At 38.2% G+C, this 13,690-nt stretch overlaps 1 protein-coding gene across 2 annotated transcripts in view; it reads left to right on the forward strand.

Moving 5' to 3' along the window:
- The first annotated feature begins 172 nt into the window (after positions 1-172).
- LOC135112873 (ubiquitin-conjugating enzyme E2 W-like) overlaps positions 173-13,690 on the forward strand; it is a 103,693-nt gene continuing 90,175 nt past the window's right edge. The window contains exons 1-2 of one of the 2 annotated variants that reach the window (XM_064027803.1): positions 174-326; positions 4,723-4,734. In XM_064027803.1, the coding sequence (XP_063883873.1) occupies positions 309-326; positions 4,723-4,734 (30 nt within the window). In that variant the 5' untranslated portion in view covers positions 174-308. Of the gene's footprint in view, positions 327-4,722; positions 4,735-13,690 lie in introns of both variants that reach the window. The other variant, XM_064027804.1, reaches the window with a different exon arrangement.

Genomic DNA, 13,690 nt, shown 5'->3' on the forward strand with positions numbered 1-13,690 from the left:
GTCTAATCCATGTCTGAATCATTAACTCAGTTCACCGGTCTGCAGTACAATTACCTATCCTGTAGGTGTGGGCAGACTGGATACATTTACAGACAATTGTCTTTTTTTTAATATTTATTGAACAAGTTTTTAATTATTTAGTACTCCTGATGTATTAACTGTGTGTGTGTGTGTGTGTGTGTGTGTGTGTACGATGACGTAATCAAAACAAACAGACGACGGCGGGACCATTATATTTTCCTGTTTTGTGTTTTATACTTTTGATTTCTTCCTGAACGGACGTGCGGGGTTCCGGCGGCGGGTCGAGGATGACCAACACTGCGGAGGTAAATATCCTGACATAGATATACCCAGTGAGGGAGAGGAGAGGAGGCACGGTCTGGCTCAACTAGCCACTCCCCCTACCCTCTCATCACAATCACCACACTCATCACATTCTCACCTAGACATTTTCTCGTGTAGAATCACTGGATCACTTCATTTCATTACGACTCATCCCTCAGGTAGGTCCCTTCCTCATCAAGATAATGATAAAATTGACTTCTTAGCAATATCTTGCCATAACTGGCCATTTGTCTCTGGTGTTAGGTCAAAAGTCAGCAGTTTTAATTAAATTTTATTGCTATTGCCGTATCATACTATACAAATTTGTACAAGGGAGCTAAGGCAATGAATTGATTTAGGGCTTGACAGACTGGTCTAAACATATGTATAAATAAAGATTATAATATTGGCAACCAAATCAAGAACAGATCCTGTTATAGATAACAAGGAATTTTACATTTTGATGATTGGAACAGTAATTTTGTGCCTCAAAGATTTCATGCAGGGTTATAATGGAGCCAAAGTGTTTGAAATGATTAAGGTTTTCCATTATTTGTTCATGTGGCACTCAGCTCTCATTCTGTATGGATCTGTAAGAGTATATTTACCTTGTTATTCTTATTTAATATCATCTTAACTTTTGCCCACATTTAGCTTTAGATTTCTCATCTTATACAATATTTGCTAAATGCTCTCATCTACACACACATCATTCAGTTTTCTTTTTGTGTCATCTGTGCCTTTCTGTATTTAATTTCTAAGTAACTTACCTCCTTGCAGCCTTCATGAAAATACGGAGCAGACACACCTTTATATTATACATAATGCATTCCACTATTTTCACTTTATGACATGCATTAATATATGTAAAGAACTTTCAATCTGTTTAGGTAGTAAATTTGGACTCTGTATATTTCCAGGAAAACCCAACACTGCTATTAATATATGCTTTTCTATGTTTTTTTTTCTTTTTTTCTGTAACATAAATAGACTTTGTATACACTTCCCTTCTTTGGTAATATTTTCCTAAATGTATGTATACCTATCTCATTTTCAAGATCCAGTCTAAGAACATCTCTTCTGAATTAAGCCAACCATTCACTAGAGTGTGATCTTTACTGGTTGCAGTCAGCAGTCAGCAGTCAGCTTGTGATGGCTAGCCATATAGCCAGTCCTGAGACATGAGCATAGAGTGTTTGCCCTTGTGCTGCATGCATATCATAAAAGGCAACAAATAGGGAGGAGTGAAGGGACTGAAAATGGCTGTATTTGCTTGCTTATTTCTATGATGGTCATCTTTCTGAACCCAGATGTAGACACCTTGTCTCTGCATTGTAAGGGGAATGTCAGTTGGTTTATAGATATAGATGAATTTCTGTCATTATCAATTAGAATCTCATTGTGACTCTTTCTTAGTAAGGGCAACAGATACAAACTGACAAGAGTTCCATGGATTTTAATCCTCCTTCACTGTAGTTAGTAATGTGCCGTACATAATTTTTTTATATTATTCTTCAGTTATAGTAATTTCTTAGATATGTTTTATGTAGCTATATGTCACAAAATAGTTATGGGATCCCATAAACTTGCATTGGGTTTAACAAAGTAAATTAAGTATTTATTTATAAGTCTTTTGCTGTGTCTTTAATGTGAAACACAAATCAGTTAGCTGTGTTAGTGCCTAATGATTCATCTGGCAAAGTCTGAACAGTATACAAAGTATTGCATGCGAAAAGTGTATTATGATTGAAGTTGAAATCTTGGATTGATGAACCAATGTGGGAAAATTATAGTGGTTGCAAAGCACATGTGGTGATTTTCTGTAGTAAAATATTGCTGCATGTATTCTAAATGCCTGAATATGTAGTGAACCTGTTGGCTAAAATCCTGGTTGTGGCAAATCCTTTAAAATAATACTAATACCTTGCCATGTCAAGATGCAATACAGTCTCCACCCAGTTCACCAGCCTTTGCCAGTTGACTTCATGTCTGCTGAATGCTACAAAATGTTGATGTAAACATGTGCAGTTATTGAAACATGAGGAAAGAAAGAAAGAATAATAGTTGTCCCTAGATGGTGATGTTAGATTCAGAACAATATGTTTTCTTTCAGTTTGTCAGTATTACAACTTCTGTCATTTATGACAGTAAAATAAGATTGTTGTTATTATTATTGGTATTTTTGTTGTGGCAAAAGGGGCCACATAAAGGAATGAAATAGTCAATAACTTTGAATGCCTCAGATTAAGTAATGCAATGAAGATTGGCACCTATCCACTAATTAATGATAACCCCTTTTGAAAATTTGTTTTGGAGAGGTGATGGCTGAGTAGTCAACATATGCAAGTGACAAGTGTGGTGTCTTGTGTTTGAATCATACCTGAAGTGTTGATTCACCTGTTGTAAAGTGATACAGTCACCCACTTGTTGCTCTGATACTCCACCTTTGATTGTAAACTTGGTCAAGTGGAGTACCAGTTAGTAGCAAGGATCTTGAAGAGACAACTTTGTGTAGTGAAAGGGAATGAAGCCATCACAGTGATCCACAGGACAGTTTTTCTGTACATATTACCAGAAAACATTCTCTTCAACCATTCCATGAGATTTTTCACTTGTAGATTGAACATTGTTGTGAGTACGAATGTTGATGATCCCTGTCAAATGAAATATTATTGGTGTAATACCATCAAAATTTGTCATCTGCAATTTTTTTTTTTTTTCTAATTGAGGATTACTTTGTGAGATGGGGCTTTTTGTCAGTGTAGTGATGGGAATAAATACACCTGGCTACAACCCACATAATGCCAGTGATGCAGAAAAGAAATTGTAAAGAGATGAGGAGTTGTTTTAATGATGTGTTGTATATATCTTGATGGAAACTACATGGTTACTGATTACACATCTCATTCAATAAGGTCTGGCTCTTAAAAAAAATCACAAATCTCTGCAGTTCATTGACCACCACTCAATCAACACGCCTGCGGTGTGCATGTGCTCTCTGTCTTGTCATTCACACTTTCAGGAGACCATATCAGGGTATGTAATTTTATCACATCTATTCTCACATTCTGTTCTTTATTCCTTTTCTTACATCACTCAATCAATTATTTACATTGTCATTGTACACCATAGATTTTCTTGCATAACTAATTTCCACCATTCCATTCCTAGTGTTATGCTTCTGTCGGGTACCTCATGAAAACATTGAAAAATTAATGAGGGGATAAATTTGCTATGAGAGATCTTTGGAGATTGAACTCCAGACAGTGCCTTAGACATTGGGACTATAGTAATCATCAGGTCTTTACATCACTTGAGTCTTTGTACCTCCTGCTACTACACTAAATCTGTGACTGATTTCATTCCAGGCTGTATTTGTATGTCACTATTGGAAGTAACATGCAGTATCTCACAGTGTCTTTTTTTCCACCCTTGTTCACTGCTTTTCCATTTCCTTATTCTCACATGTCTTGATCCTGCCCTCGATCCTTCCTTCAGTGGTCTTCCTTGTGACTTTCTGTCCATGTTTGGGTGGTTGCAGAATAGCAAGCCAAGGTACTTTCAGAAATTCACCTCTTCCACTATCAGTCAGTTCAGCATGGTCTTATCTACTGTTTTTGACACTTGTTTTTGACACTAACATCTTACTATGTGTGGATTTGCATTTTTTAATATCTTTTTTTTTTTTTTTTTCTTTTCAGGAAGCATCTTACTGAGCTGATATTAACTTAACATTTGCCACTATTTATCAACTGTTGTAAATATTTTTAATTTTCTGCAGCCCATATAAATGTCTGCAAACTGTACTGTGTAACATACAACTTTGATCATGTTTCATGTTTTTAGTTTGAATTTCAGATAAAAATTTTCAAACATCTCAGATATTGATCACTAAAACTGACAAATAAAATGACATAATTTGCCTGGATAATATTTACTTTATTGCTGCACTACAAATAAAACCATTTATTTGCTGTTAATTTTATGTTTAGCTCCTTACAGTATTAACAAAATGCATACACATGGACACATGTATGTCCATTTAATTAGTTGGATTGCATTTAAAAAAGTCTCCCTGAAAAATGCATCTCAGCCTTGCGTTCATGCTTTGAGCCGCTGTGCTGGTCATGTTTTGCCTTTCATTTAATCAGACTCAGAATGAACCACCCTGTTTTTAGCCGGGCTTGCTGGAAGCTTAACATTCATTGTAGCAGTCTGCATCCTGAGTGAGTGTAGATCTTTTTATTATTTATTCATATTTTTTCAATCAAGTAACCACATAGTTACTTACATAAGATGCAGAATTTTTTTAACCTCTTACCCAAGCCTCTTTTTCTCCTAGTTTAGATGGCTTGTTATTTTTTATTGCTTTATTGTTTGATTTTTTTTTCATTACAGGTGTTCATGAAGGTACGTTAACACTGGCTAGTAAGTACAGCCTCCGAGACCAGTGCATGTTCCCGCCACCCTGTTCTTGCATAGTACTGGTTGATCCTGGGTGTTCACTCCTCTATGTCATCCTTCCAGACTATTGACCCATACATATTTGTTCATTCTCCTTTTTTTCATCCTTGCAAACTACAAACTGACTGCTACTTATTTTTTTTTTCATCCTCACAAACTACAAATTCATAAATATTCTTTCTCCTTTTTCATTTCCCTTATCTGGAACTGCATGCTTCCTCCTCCCCTCACACTCCTCTCCACAACTCACACCAACCACAATTCTCTTCTTCCCAGCCCCTTTCCTTCTAATCCACCTCATGATCCATTCTTCCCATTCTCTTGTTCCATATGATCCCAGACTCTCTCTCTCTCTCTCTCTCTCTCTCTCTCTCTCTCTCTCTCTCTCTCTCTCTCTCTCTCTCTCTCTCTCTCTCTCTCTCTCTCTCTCTCTCTCTCTCTCTCTCTCTCTGAAGGTGGTTTATTTATTTTTATTTATTTTGACACTTTCAACTCGTAAACCAATTTTATGGTATGGCGTATTTTTTGCATGTTTTTTTTTTTTTTTTTTTTTGTGTGTGTGTGTGTGTTTTGCTTTATTTATGTTTTTTGCATGTAGATTTTTAAATGTTCATAATTAAACTAACCAATGACAAGTGTTTTTCAGTACTTGTTGATATTTTGGATGTGTAGAATATAAAGAAGAAAAAATATTAGTAAAGGAAAAAAGTCGGCTTTGTGTAGTGTTTCCTCTTCGCAGAACTTTAATCTTGTGATATGAAAGAGTATGTTTGATATGGGAGGGTGTCCTAGAGTGCTGATGGAAGGGTGGAGGCTTGCTTGGTGGCAGTGGGGAGCAAAAGGTCTCATGAGGGAGTAAGGACGGCGGAGCTGGGAAGGCTTGGTGGGGAAGTGGAGGAGGGTCTGTCTTATGAAGGAATGGGAAGGCGAGTGATGGTTTTTATTAAACTGATGCGTGTAAGGAAACAAGAGGAATTTTGAAGAGAGTGAATGATTTATTTCAGTGTTCTAAAAAGTAGAAGGGAGGAAGGTGTTATGAAAGTATTATAACTGCAGTTTCAATTCCACGCTAAGAAATAATTTCGAAAGTAATAAACTACTTAATAAACTAACTAGATATATCAATAAAAAGAAGAAAACACGATGAAATGACAACTTTTGTTTAATTTGATCGCTAGAATAGATTACAAGTATCATTCAGTCCGTCAAACCAATCAATTAAAAAGACAAAATTACCTAGAGTAACCGCTATCATCAACTCTTACCTTTATAATAATAAAAAAAAAAAAAAAATAGTCACTAAATATCCGTATCTCAGTCAGTCTGTCGAGTAATTGAGTAGTCATACTCATTCAGTATGAAGTGTTTACAAGAAATGTGCTTGACCAACTTAAACTGCTTTACGAGACGAGTATCGGGACGCAGAACTAAATCAACCTTTGTTTTAGTTTGTTTTATAAAACGTCCGTTGCTTTTTGTTACCAGTGAGTATAGACAACTTGAACTGCCTTAAAAGATACAGCAAAATGATGCCAGAATTGATTAATAAGCGTTTTGAGGAATATCTGGAGGAATTAAACTTACGTAACCTAGTTAAGAGACGAATATCGAAACATACACAACTAAATCAACCTGATATAGACTCTTAAATGGTTAATTCTTTTCGGAAGGGACATAATAGGAGGCTTTCCCCATCCCGTATCCATTTGGCCGGTTTCACGTATAAAAAAGAAAGAAAAGAATGACACTTCTCTGGGTCCGGACGCCGCACCACACGCAGCACTGCAGTTAGGATAGGCTAGGCTGTTCACCCGCCGCCCGAGGCGATAATAGTGACAACGGACTGCTGTGTGTTTGCTATGTTGTCAAGACCGCCCACTCTCTTTTTGCACCTAGGCAACGCTGGGAAACTTTACGTATTTGCAGTTGACCTTGGCTCTCTCTCTCTCTCTCTCTCTCTCTCTCTCTCTGGAGCAACCCAACTCCGAGATGGGTCGATTGCACGGCAGGAATTCAGCTTTAGTGCAGTCTCCGCTCCTCGGCTCGATACTGCCCCGAGCTGTTCTTCCATTAAGCATGAATGGTGTTGTGACTCTCGCGTCGTCTTAAGCACACACACGCTCTCTCTCTCTCTCTCTCTCTCTCTCTCTCTCTCTCTCTCTCTCTCTCTCTCTCTCTCTCTCTCATTCATACACCACTGAGGTCAGCTATCTTTACAAAGCCTTCACTAATTCAAAAGAAGCTAGCATTGTCTCAGGCAAGGTGCATTATGCCACTTCATCGTATTCATCTTGCTAGGAATCCGTGGGGGACCATACCTCACTGCCAGATGGCACTGCAGTCAGTCACACGAGTACCTAACATACCGCACTTGCTTCCTCTGTGTTTAGCTATTTTTACGATCCCAAGCTTTTTGATGTGTTAAAAATCGACGAACTGTTAAGTTTTGTAAGACTATTAGCATATCAAAGTTTTTATTTATTTATTTATTTTTTCTTTCTTCTTCCACGAGCTTAGTTCTCTCATGTGTCAAGAATCCCCGAAATGTTTGGTTAAGTAAGACTGTCAACATATCAGAGGATCGTTTAGTTATTTTTTCAGTCGTAACTCCGCTGATGTGTTACAAATTTGTGAGTTCTTGGGTTTTCTAAGATTGTCACTATACCAGAAGATTGTGTCTAGGTATTTCCATGATCTCAAAGTCCTGTGATACATTAAAAATACACGAATTATTAGGTTTTGTGAGATTTGTCAGCAGCTCGGAGGATTTGAAACTTGGAGAAACTTAAACACATTGGGAGTGAGGGCAAGAGTCAGATTTAAGACCACGAAAGAGTAAGGTAAAAAAAAAAAATCCATGTCATTCACGTGTAGTTAAGAAAAAGCAACTTATTAAACCTCGCACTTAATTTTTTTTTTTTTTTAATGTAGGAAGGACACTGGCCAAGGGAAAAAAAAAAAAAAAAAAAGCTCACTGAGATGCCAGTCCCCGAACAGGGTCCGAAGCGGTAGTCAAAAATTGAAGGGTCGGCATCTTGAAACCTCCCTCTTGAAGAAATTTAAGTCATAGGAAGGTGGAAATACAGAAGCAGGCAGGGAGTTCCAGAGTTTACCAGAGAAAGGGATGAATGATTGAGAATACTGGTTAATTCTTGCATTAGATGGGTGGACATAATAGGGGTGAGAGAAAGAAGAAAATCTTGTGCAGCGAGGCTGCGAGAGGAGGGGAGGCTCCCAGTTAGAAAGATTAGAAGAGCAGTTAGCATGAAAATGGCGGTAGAAGGTAGCTAGAGATGCAACATGGCGCGATGAGAAAGAAGCTGAAGACAGTCAGTTAGAGGAGAGGAGTTGAAGAGACGAAAGGCTTTTGTCTAAAAGCCCTGTCTAAAAGCGGTATGAGTGGAACCCCGCCCCCCAAAGATGTGTGAAGCATACTCCATACATGGACGGATAAGGCCCTTGTACAGAGTTTGTAGGTGGGGAGGTGAGAAAAATTGGCGGAGACGTCTCAGAACACCTAACTTCATAGAAGCTGTTTTAACTAGAGATGAGATGTGAAGTTTCCAGTTTAGATTATAAATAAAGGACAGACCAAGGATGTTCAGTGTTGAATGAGGAATGTTAATGAATGACTAACGCTTAACGTGTTTATGGAGGTGGATGAGTCAATAAAGTAAAAAAAAAAAAAAAAAAAAATCGGTAATATTATGTCAGTCTGGATTCCTCTTCAGTTTGTTAGGGATGGTATTACATTTTCTTACCTTCTAATTTTATTGTAGGCATTGAAAAAAAACAAGTACGAGTATATTATATATATATATATATATATATATATATATATATATATATATATATATATATATATATATATATATATATATATATATATATATATATATATATATATATATATATATATATATATATATATATATATATATATATATATATATATATATATATATATATATATATATATATATATATATATATATATATATATATATATATATATATATATATATATAGTTCATATTGTTTATCTGGGGTTTGTTGAGGTTTAGCTACGTCAATTTGAGTCTTTTTTAGATTTGTCAAGTTGTAGCTCATGCACAGTTTTATATATATATATATATATATATATATATATATATATATATATATATATATATATATATATATATATATATATATATATATATATTTTTTTTTTTAGGGGATTTGTCTGGGTGCAGCTTCGTCAGTTTTGGGTTCCTCTTTGGTTTTGTGTAGGTGTAACGCTTGCATACACCTTCACCCTCCTGAGTTACGTCCCTGTAGTAGGAGGAACACTGCCTGGTAACTTTCCACGCCCAAGGAAGAATACTGTCACAATAATTTCCTGCGTTTCGTAAAAGGCAGCTAATAGGGACAGAGCGAGGGAACAGCTGGCCCATCCTGTTTATTTTTATTCCTGCAGTGAGATAAGACGCGATGGCTTGTCTTAGCTACTTTTGAGGATTTCAGTCCAAGGTATTTTAAACATAGATAAATATAAACGAGGCGGGAACTGGGGACCTCTCCTGTGTATTCAATTCCTACTGTTAGGTAGAACGTCGTGTCTTTTTTTTTTTCTTAGCTAGATTCTTTTGGGGATTTCAGTGCAAGGTACTATAGATTTAGTAGATTTATGTAAACGACGAAGGTGAGGACTGGGAAGCTCTCCTGTGTATTCTATTCCTACAGTTTAATGAGGCTTGAAAGCTTGTCTAGCCAATTTCTTTCTGGAATCTCGCTGTAAGGTATTTTAAACAAAGTAGATAGATATAAACGACGAAGATGCGGGGGGAGCCTAACTTAATATCCAAGTTTGCATAGGAGTCCATTAAACACGAAGTTAGGTTACCGCAGAGTGTGAAAAGTTTACCCCTTTAGCAAAATCCTGACAAAGTAGAGATTGCTGACAAGAGGTAAAAAAAAAAAAAAAAAAAAAAAAAAAAGAGCTTTTGTATTTTTTTAATGTTCTGTGTTTTGAATATCTGTGTACATAAATGGTCAAAGTGATATGCAGTTAGTAAAGGTTAAGAACATAAGAAAATAAGGGAAGGTGCAAAAAGTCATCAGGCCTACAGGTGTATGAAACTTGCCTACCTATTTCCACCTATCGCCCCATCTATGAATTTGTTTAATCTTCTTTTAGAGCTTCCTAATGACTCAGCACTAACAACCTGATTACTAAGTCCGTTCCATTCATCCACCACTTGATTTGAAAACCAATTCCTTCCTGTCTCTTTATTGAACCAAAATTTTTAAAGCTTGAGTCTATCATTTCTTGTTCTATCCTGATTACTGATCCTGAGAAATTTGCTTGCTTACATTTTGCTTTGGTTATTATCCTACAAGACTGGAAGCTGTAATCTTTTAATATGTGCGTTCGAGACATCACCTAGCGTCACATGAAGAGAGACGTAGCGCTTCTTACAACAGTCATTATTTAGCGTGTATGATGTTGCCTGTCCTCACTTTAGTCTATAGATAGAAACTAAAGTATTTTTTGTATGGTGCACGGAGTATTCGAATATCTACATCTTACGATCGAGACAGACACCCTCTAGTATCATTCGAAGGGAGAGGTAGCGCTCCCATAACATTACAGTGTCCTTACATAACAATCCTTACCTAGCGTGGATGTTATTACCTTTTTCTCATTTTCTAATTACATTCTCCTGTAAAAAAATTAACACCACACAGTTATTTGCAACACCCCGAGCATTGTCACATTATCTTGGTTGCATAATTAGATTGGTGATTGGTGAGATTAAGGACCATGTTATCAAACACTTTTTCGTCTTATCTTTTCCTTTTCAACAGGTTTTCAAGACTGTTTTCATGGTCTAGTAATAAGAACAAGGTTTCTACACCATCAGCGAAAAATTTACCCTTGAAAACACTACTATTAATCTCCGTAGCCTTTCAAAGTAGTCCTGGTGAGAGAACAAAGCGTTTTAGATTACGAATAGAGTAATAGTAATATGATTAATCTCCACGGCAGAATTGTGGACGTGTAGAATAAACACCGACCTGAATTTGTGTAAAGTATTATGATTAACACGTGCAAAAAATTAAAATCCCTTCCCCCTTGGCATTTAGCTGTCTGGTGCAGGCCTCGAGTAAATATGAAAGCAGAGGCATATGTATAAGCAAATTTAAGACTATACGGCGTTGAATGAGCCAAATGGTCTGTGGGGTTAGGTCTTCTCTCTCTCTCTCTCTCTCTTTCTCTCTTTCTCTCTTTCTCTCTGTCTCTGTCTCTGTCTCTGTCTCTGTCTCTCTCTCTCTCTCTCTCTCTCTCTCTCTCTCTCTCTCTCTCTCTCTCTCTCTCTCTCTCTCTCTCTCTCTCTCTCTCTCTCTCTCTCTCTCTCGAATTAACAAACATCCGCCCCGAGTCGTTTGCATACTCCGTGAAATGTGTGGTGGTGCCTCAGAGGGAGGGCTGCTGTTATGTCCCGCCCGAGACTCGCTTGTGTCTGCAGGGCTGCGCTGGTGGTGGTGGTGGTGGTGGTGTTTTTGTTTTTGCTGTTATTTTTGTTGTTGTTGTTGTTGTTGTTGTTTCTTCTTTGTCTTCTTCTTCTTCTTCTTCTTCTTCTTCTTCTTCTTCTTCTTCTTCTTCTTCTTCTTCTTATTCTTCTTCTTCTTCTTCTTCTTCTTTTCTTCTTCTTCATCTTCTTCTCCTTCATTTTCCTAGTATTTCTTCTTCTTTTCTTTTCTTTTCTTTTCTTTTCTTTTCTTTTCTTTTCTTCTTCTTCTTCGTCTTCTTCTTTTTTTTTTTTTTTTTTTCTTCTTCTTCTTCTTCTTCTTCTTCTTCTTCTTCTTCTTCTTCTTCTTCTTCTTCTTATTATTATTATCTCCTCCTCCTCCTCCTCCTCCTTCGTGTTTTATGGCGACAAAGTTACCGCCTTCGTCTTGTTCCTGGTTCGCGAACGAAGAGAGAGAGTGTGGCGGCGGCGGCGGTGGTGATGGTGGTGGGGGTGGCGGTGGCGGTGGTGGTGGTGGTGGTGGTCGTGTGAGCGGCGGGCGTGATGCAACCGTGGGATAACTTTAGATGCGGAAGAAACCAGCACGGCATCGACATGGCGTCTTGGCGGTCCCGTCACGCAGAACGCCACGTGCAACAGGCAGAAATTCCCTGCATAAGGTGTGTGTGTGTGTGTGTGTGTGTGTGTGTGTTGGATTAGCGCACCTTACTTTACGTGCAGCGTTCGATCTCTTCCTGACTCTTGCTCCTGAACGTAGTGTGAGTTAAAGGCCTTTAGTTTTAAAAGGAACGGGGCTGAATGTAAGTGAGTGTGTGTGTGTGTGTGTGTGTGTGTGTGTGTGTGTGTGTGTGTGTGTGTGTGTGTGTGTGTGTGTGTGTATATTGTGTATTGCCTTGTCTGGACTACTACGTGTGGGATCGCCGGCCTGGTACATAGATAGATAGTCCTAAAACGGGTTCTTCTCTCATAAGCAGTATTTTCAAAGGTCACAGAGACGATTAATCAAATACTTATGGCAGTTTTTCTCATTCATGATGCAGAGTACTTGTTAAACTATCACTAGACTCACGAAAACACTCCTGAAAACCCTTATAACGTATCTCCCATTGACGATAAAGAGGTGCTTGTTAATCCATAAATAGACTCGTGAAAACACAAGTGAAAACCCTCATAACGTCTCCTACAGCCCGTTGAAAGTAGTCGATACAGGCAAATACTTGTTTAACTATCACTAGACTCACGAGGACACCCCTGGAACCCTTATAACGTCCCTTAGAGCATGCTGAAGGTACTCGAGACGGGACGCTGAAACACTTGAGAATACAAAGGCGTGGGAGAAGCTCTAGTTTGGCAGACTGATTTGCTGCCCCGTTGAGAAGTATTTACACTAATTTTCGTTTACGTGTCAAGGAGTCTGGCTAAGGACACATATAATGAGAGAGAGAGAGAGAGAGAGAGAGAGAGAGAGAGAGAGAGAGAGAGAGAGAGAGAGAGAGAGAGAGAGAGAGAGAGAGAGTGTCCATTCAACATACCACTACAAAAAATCAAAAGGCTATGCAATTGAGTTCCCAAATGACCAAAACATGACCACATCCTTTCTTAACTTTCCTGATAACTTGTATTTTTTTCCTTTTTTTTTTTTTTTTAAATTTTCAGCGGAACCTTGAGTCCACGAGCGATAGATGACGTGCATATAACATTGATCATTATTTCTTTTTTACGTCACAGTTGCAAAAAGTAATGCGCTGTTCATGTGTTTAGTGACGAATCCAGCGTGCTTATGTAACGGTCCGATTGATTCATGTCGCTGTGCATTCATTCCGGTGTTTGATTTGCTCTTGCCACGTCTCGGAGGAGGAGGAGGAGGAGGAGGAGGAGGAGGAGGAGGAGAACGATCGTATGAAAACACAAAGGAACATGTATGAAGAACAAACATCAGCATATCTTTTGGCCCTTACGATGTTTGCGAGGACTATGTTAACTATTATACAGTGAGAGAAATAGGATACCATTCATGGAGGATGGGGAGGAGGAGTGGGGAGTCGAAGCGTCAGGAGAAGGAATACAAAGGAATACAAAGAAAGTCCAAATAGCAACATACCCTGAGGTCCTTACTAGGCTTTCTGGGTAACTATTCTGTGCTAACTAAGAGAGAGAGAGAGAGAGAGAGAGAGAGAGAGAGAGAGAGAGAGAGAGAGAGAGAGAGAGAGAGAGAGAGAGAGAGAGAGAGAGAGAGAGAGGCGGGGATACACTCGTTTGGAACAGCCCGCTTGGCCTTGGCACGTAGCGAGAGACAGTCGGTTACTGGAACAAAGTCTAAATGCTTTATTGATTTATCCGTCAGTCTGCAGTTACTTGTGGATCTTTCCTTCCCACCCCTGCCCCCG

The sequence above is a fragment of the Scylla paramamosain genome, chromosome 24 (genome assembly GCF_035594125.1).
Source record: "Scylla paramamosain isolate STU-SP2022 chromosome 24, ASM3559412v1, whole genome shotgun sequence".
NCBI classification, from domain to species: Eukaryota; Metazoa; Arthropoda; class Malacostraca; order Decapoda; family Portunidae; genus Scylla; species Scylla paramamosain.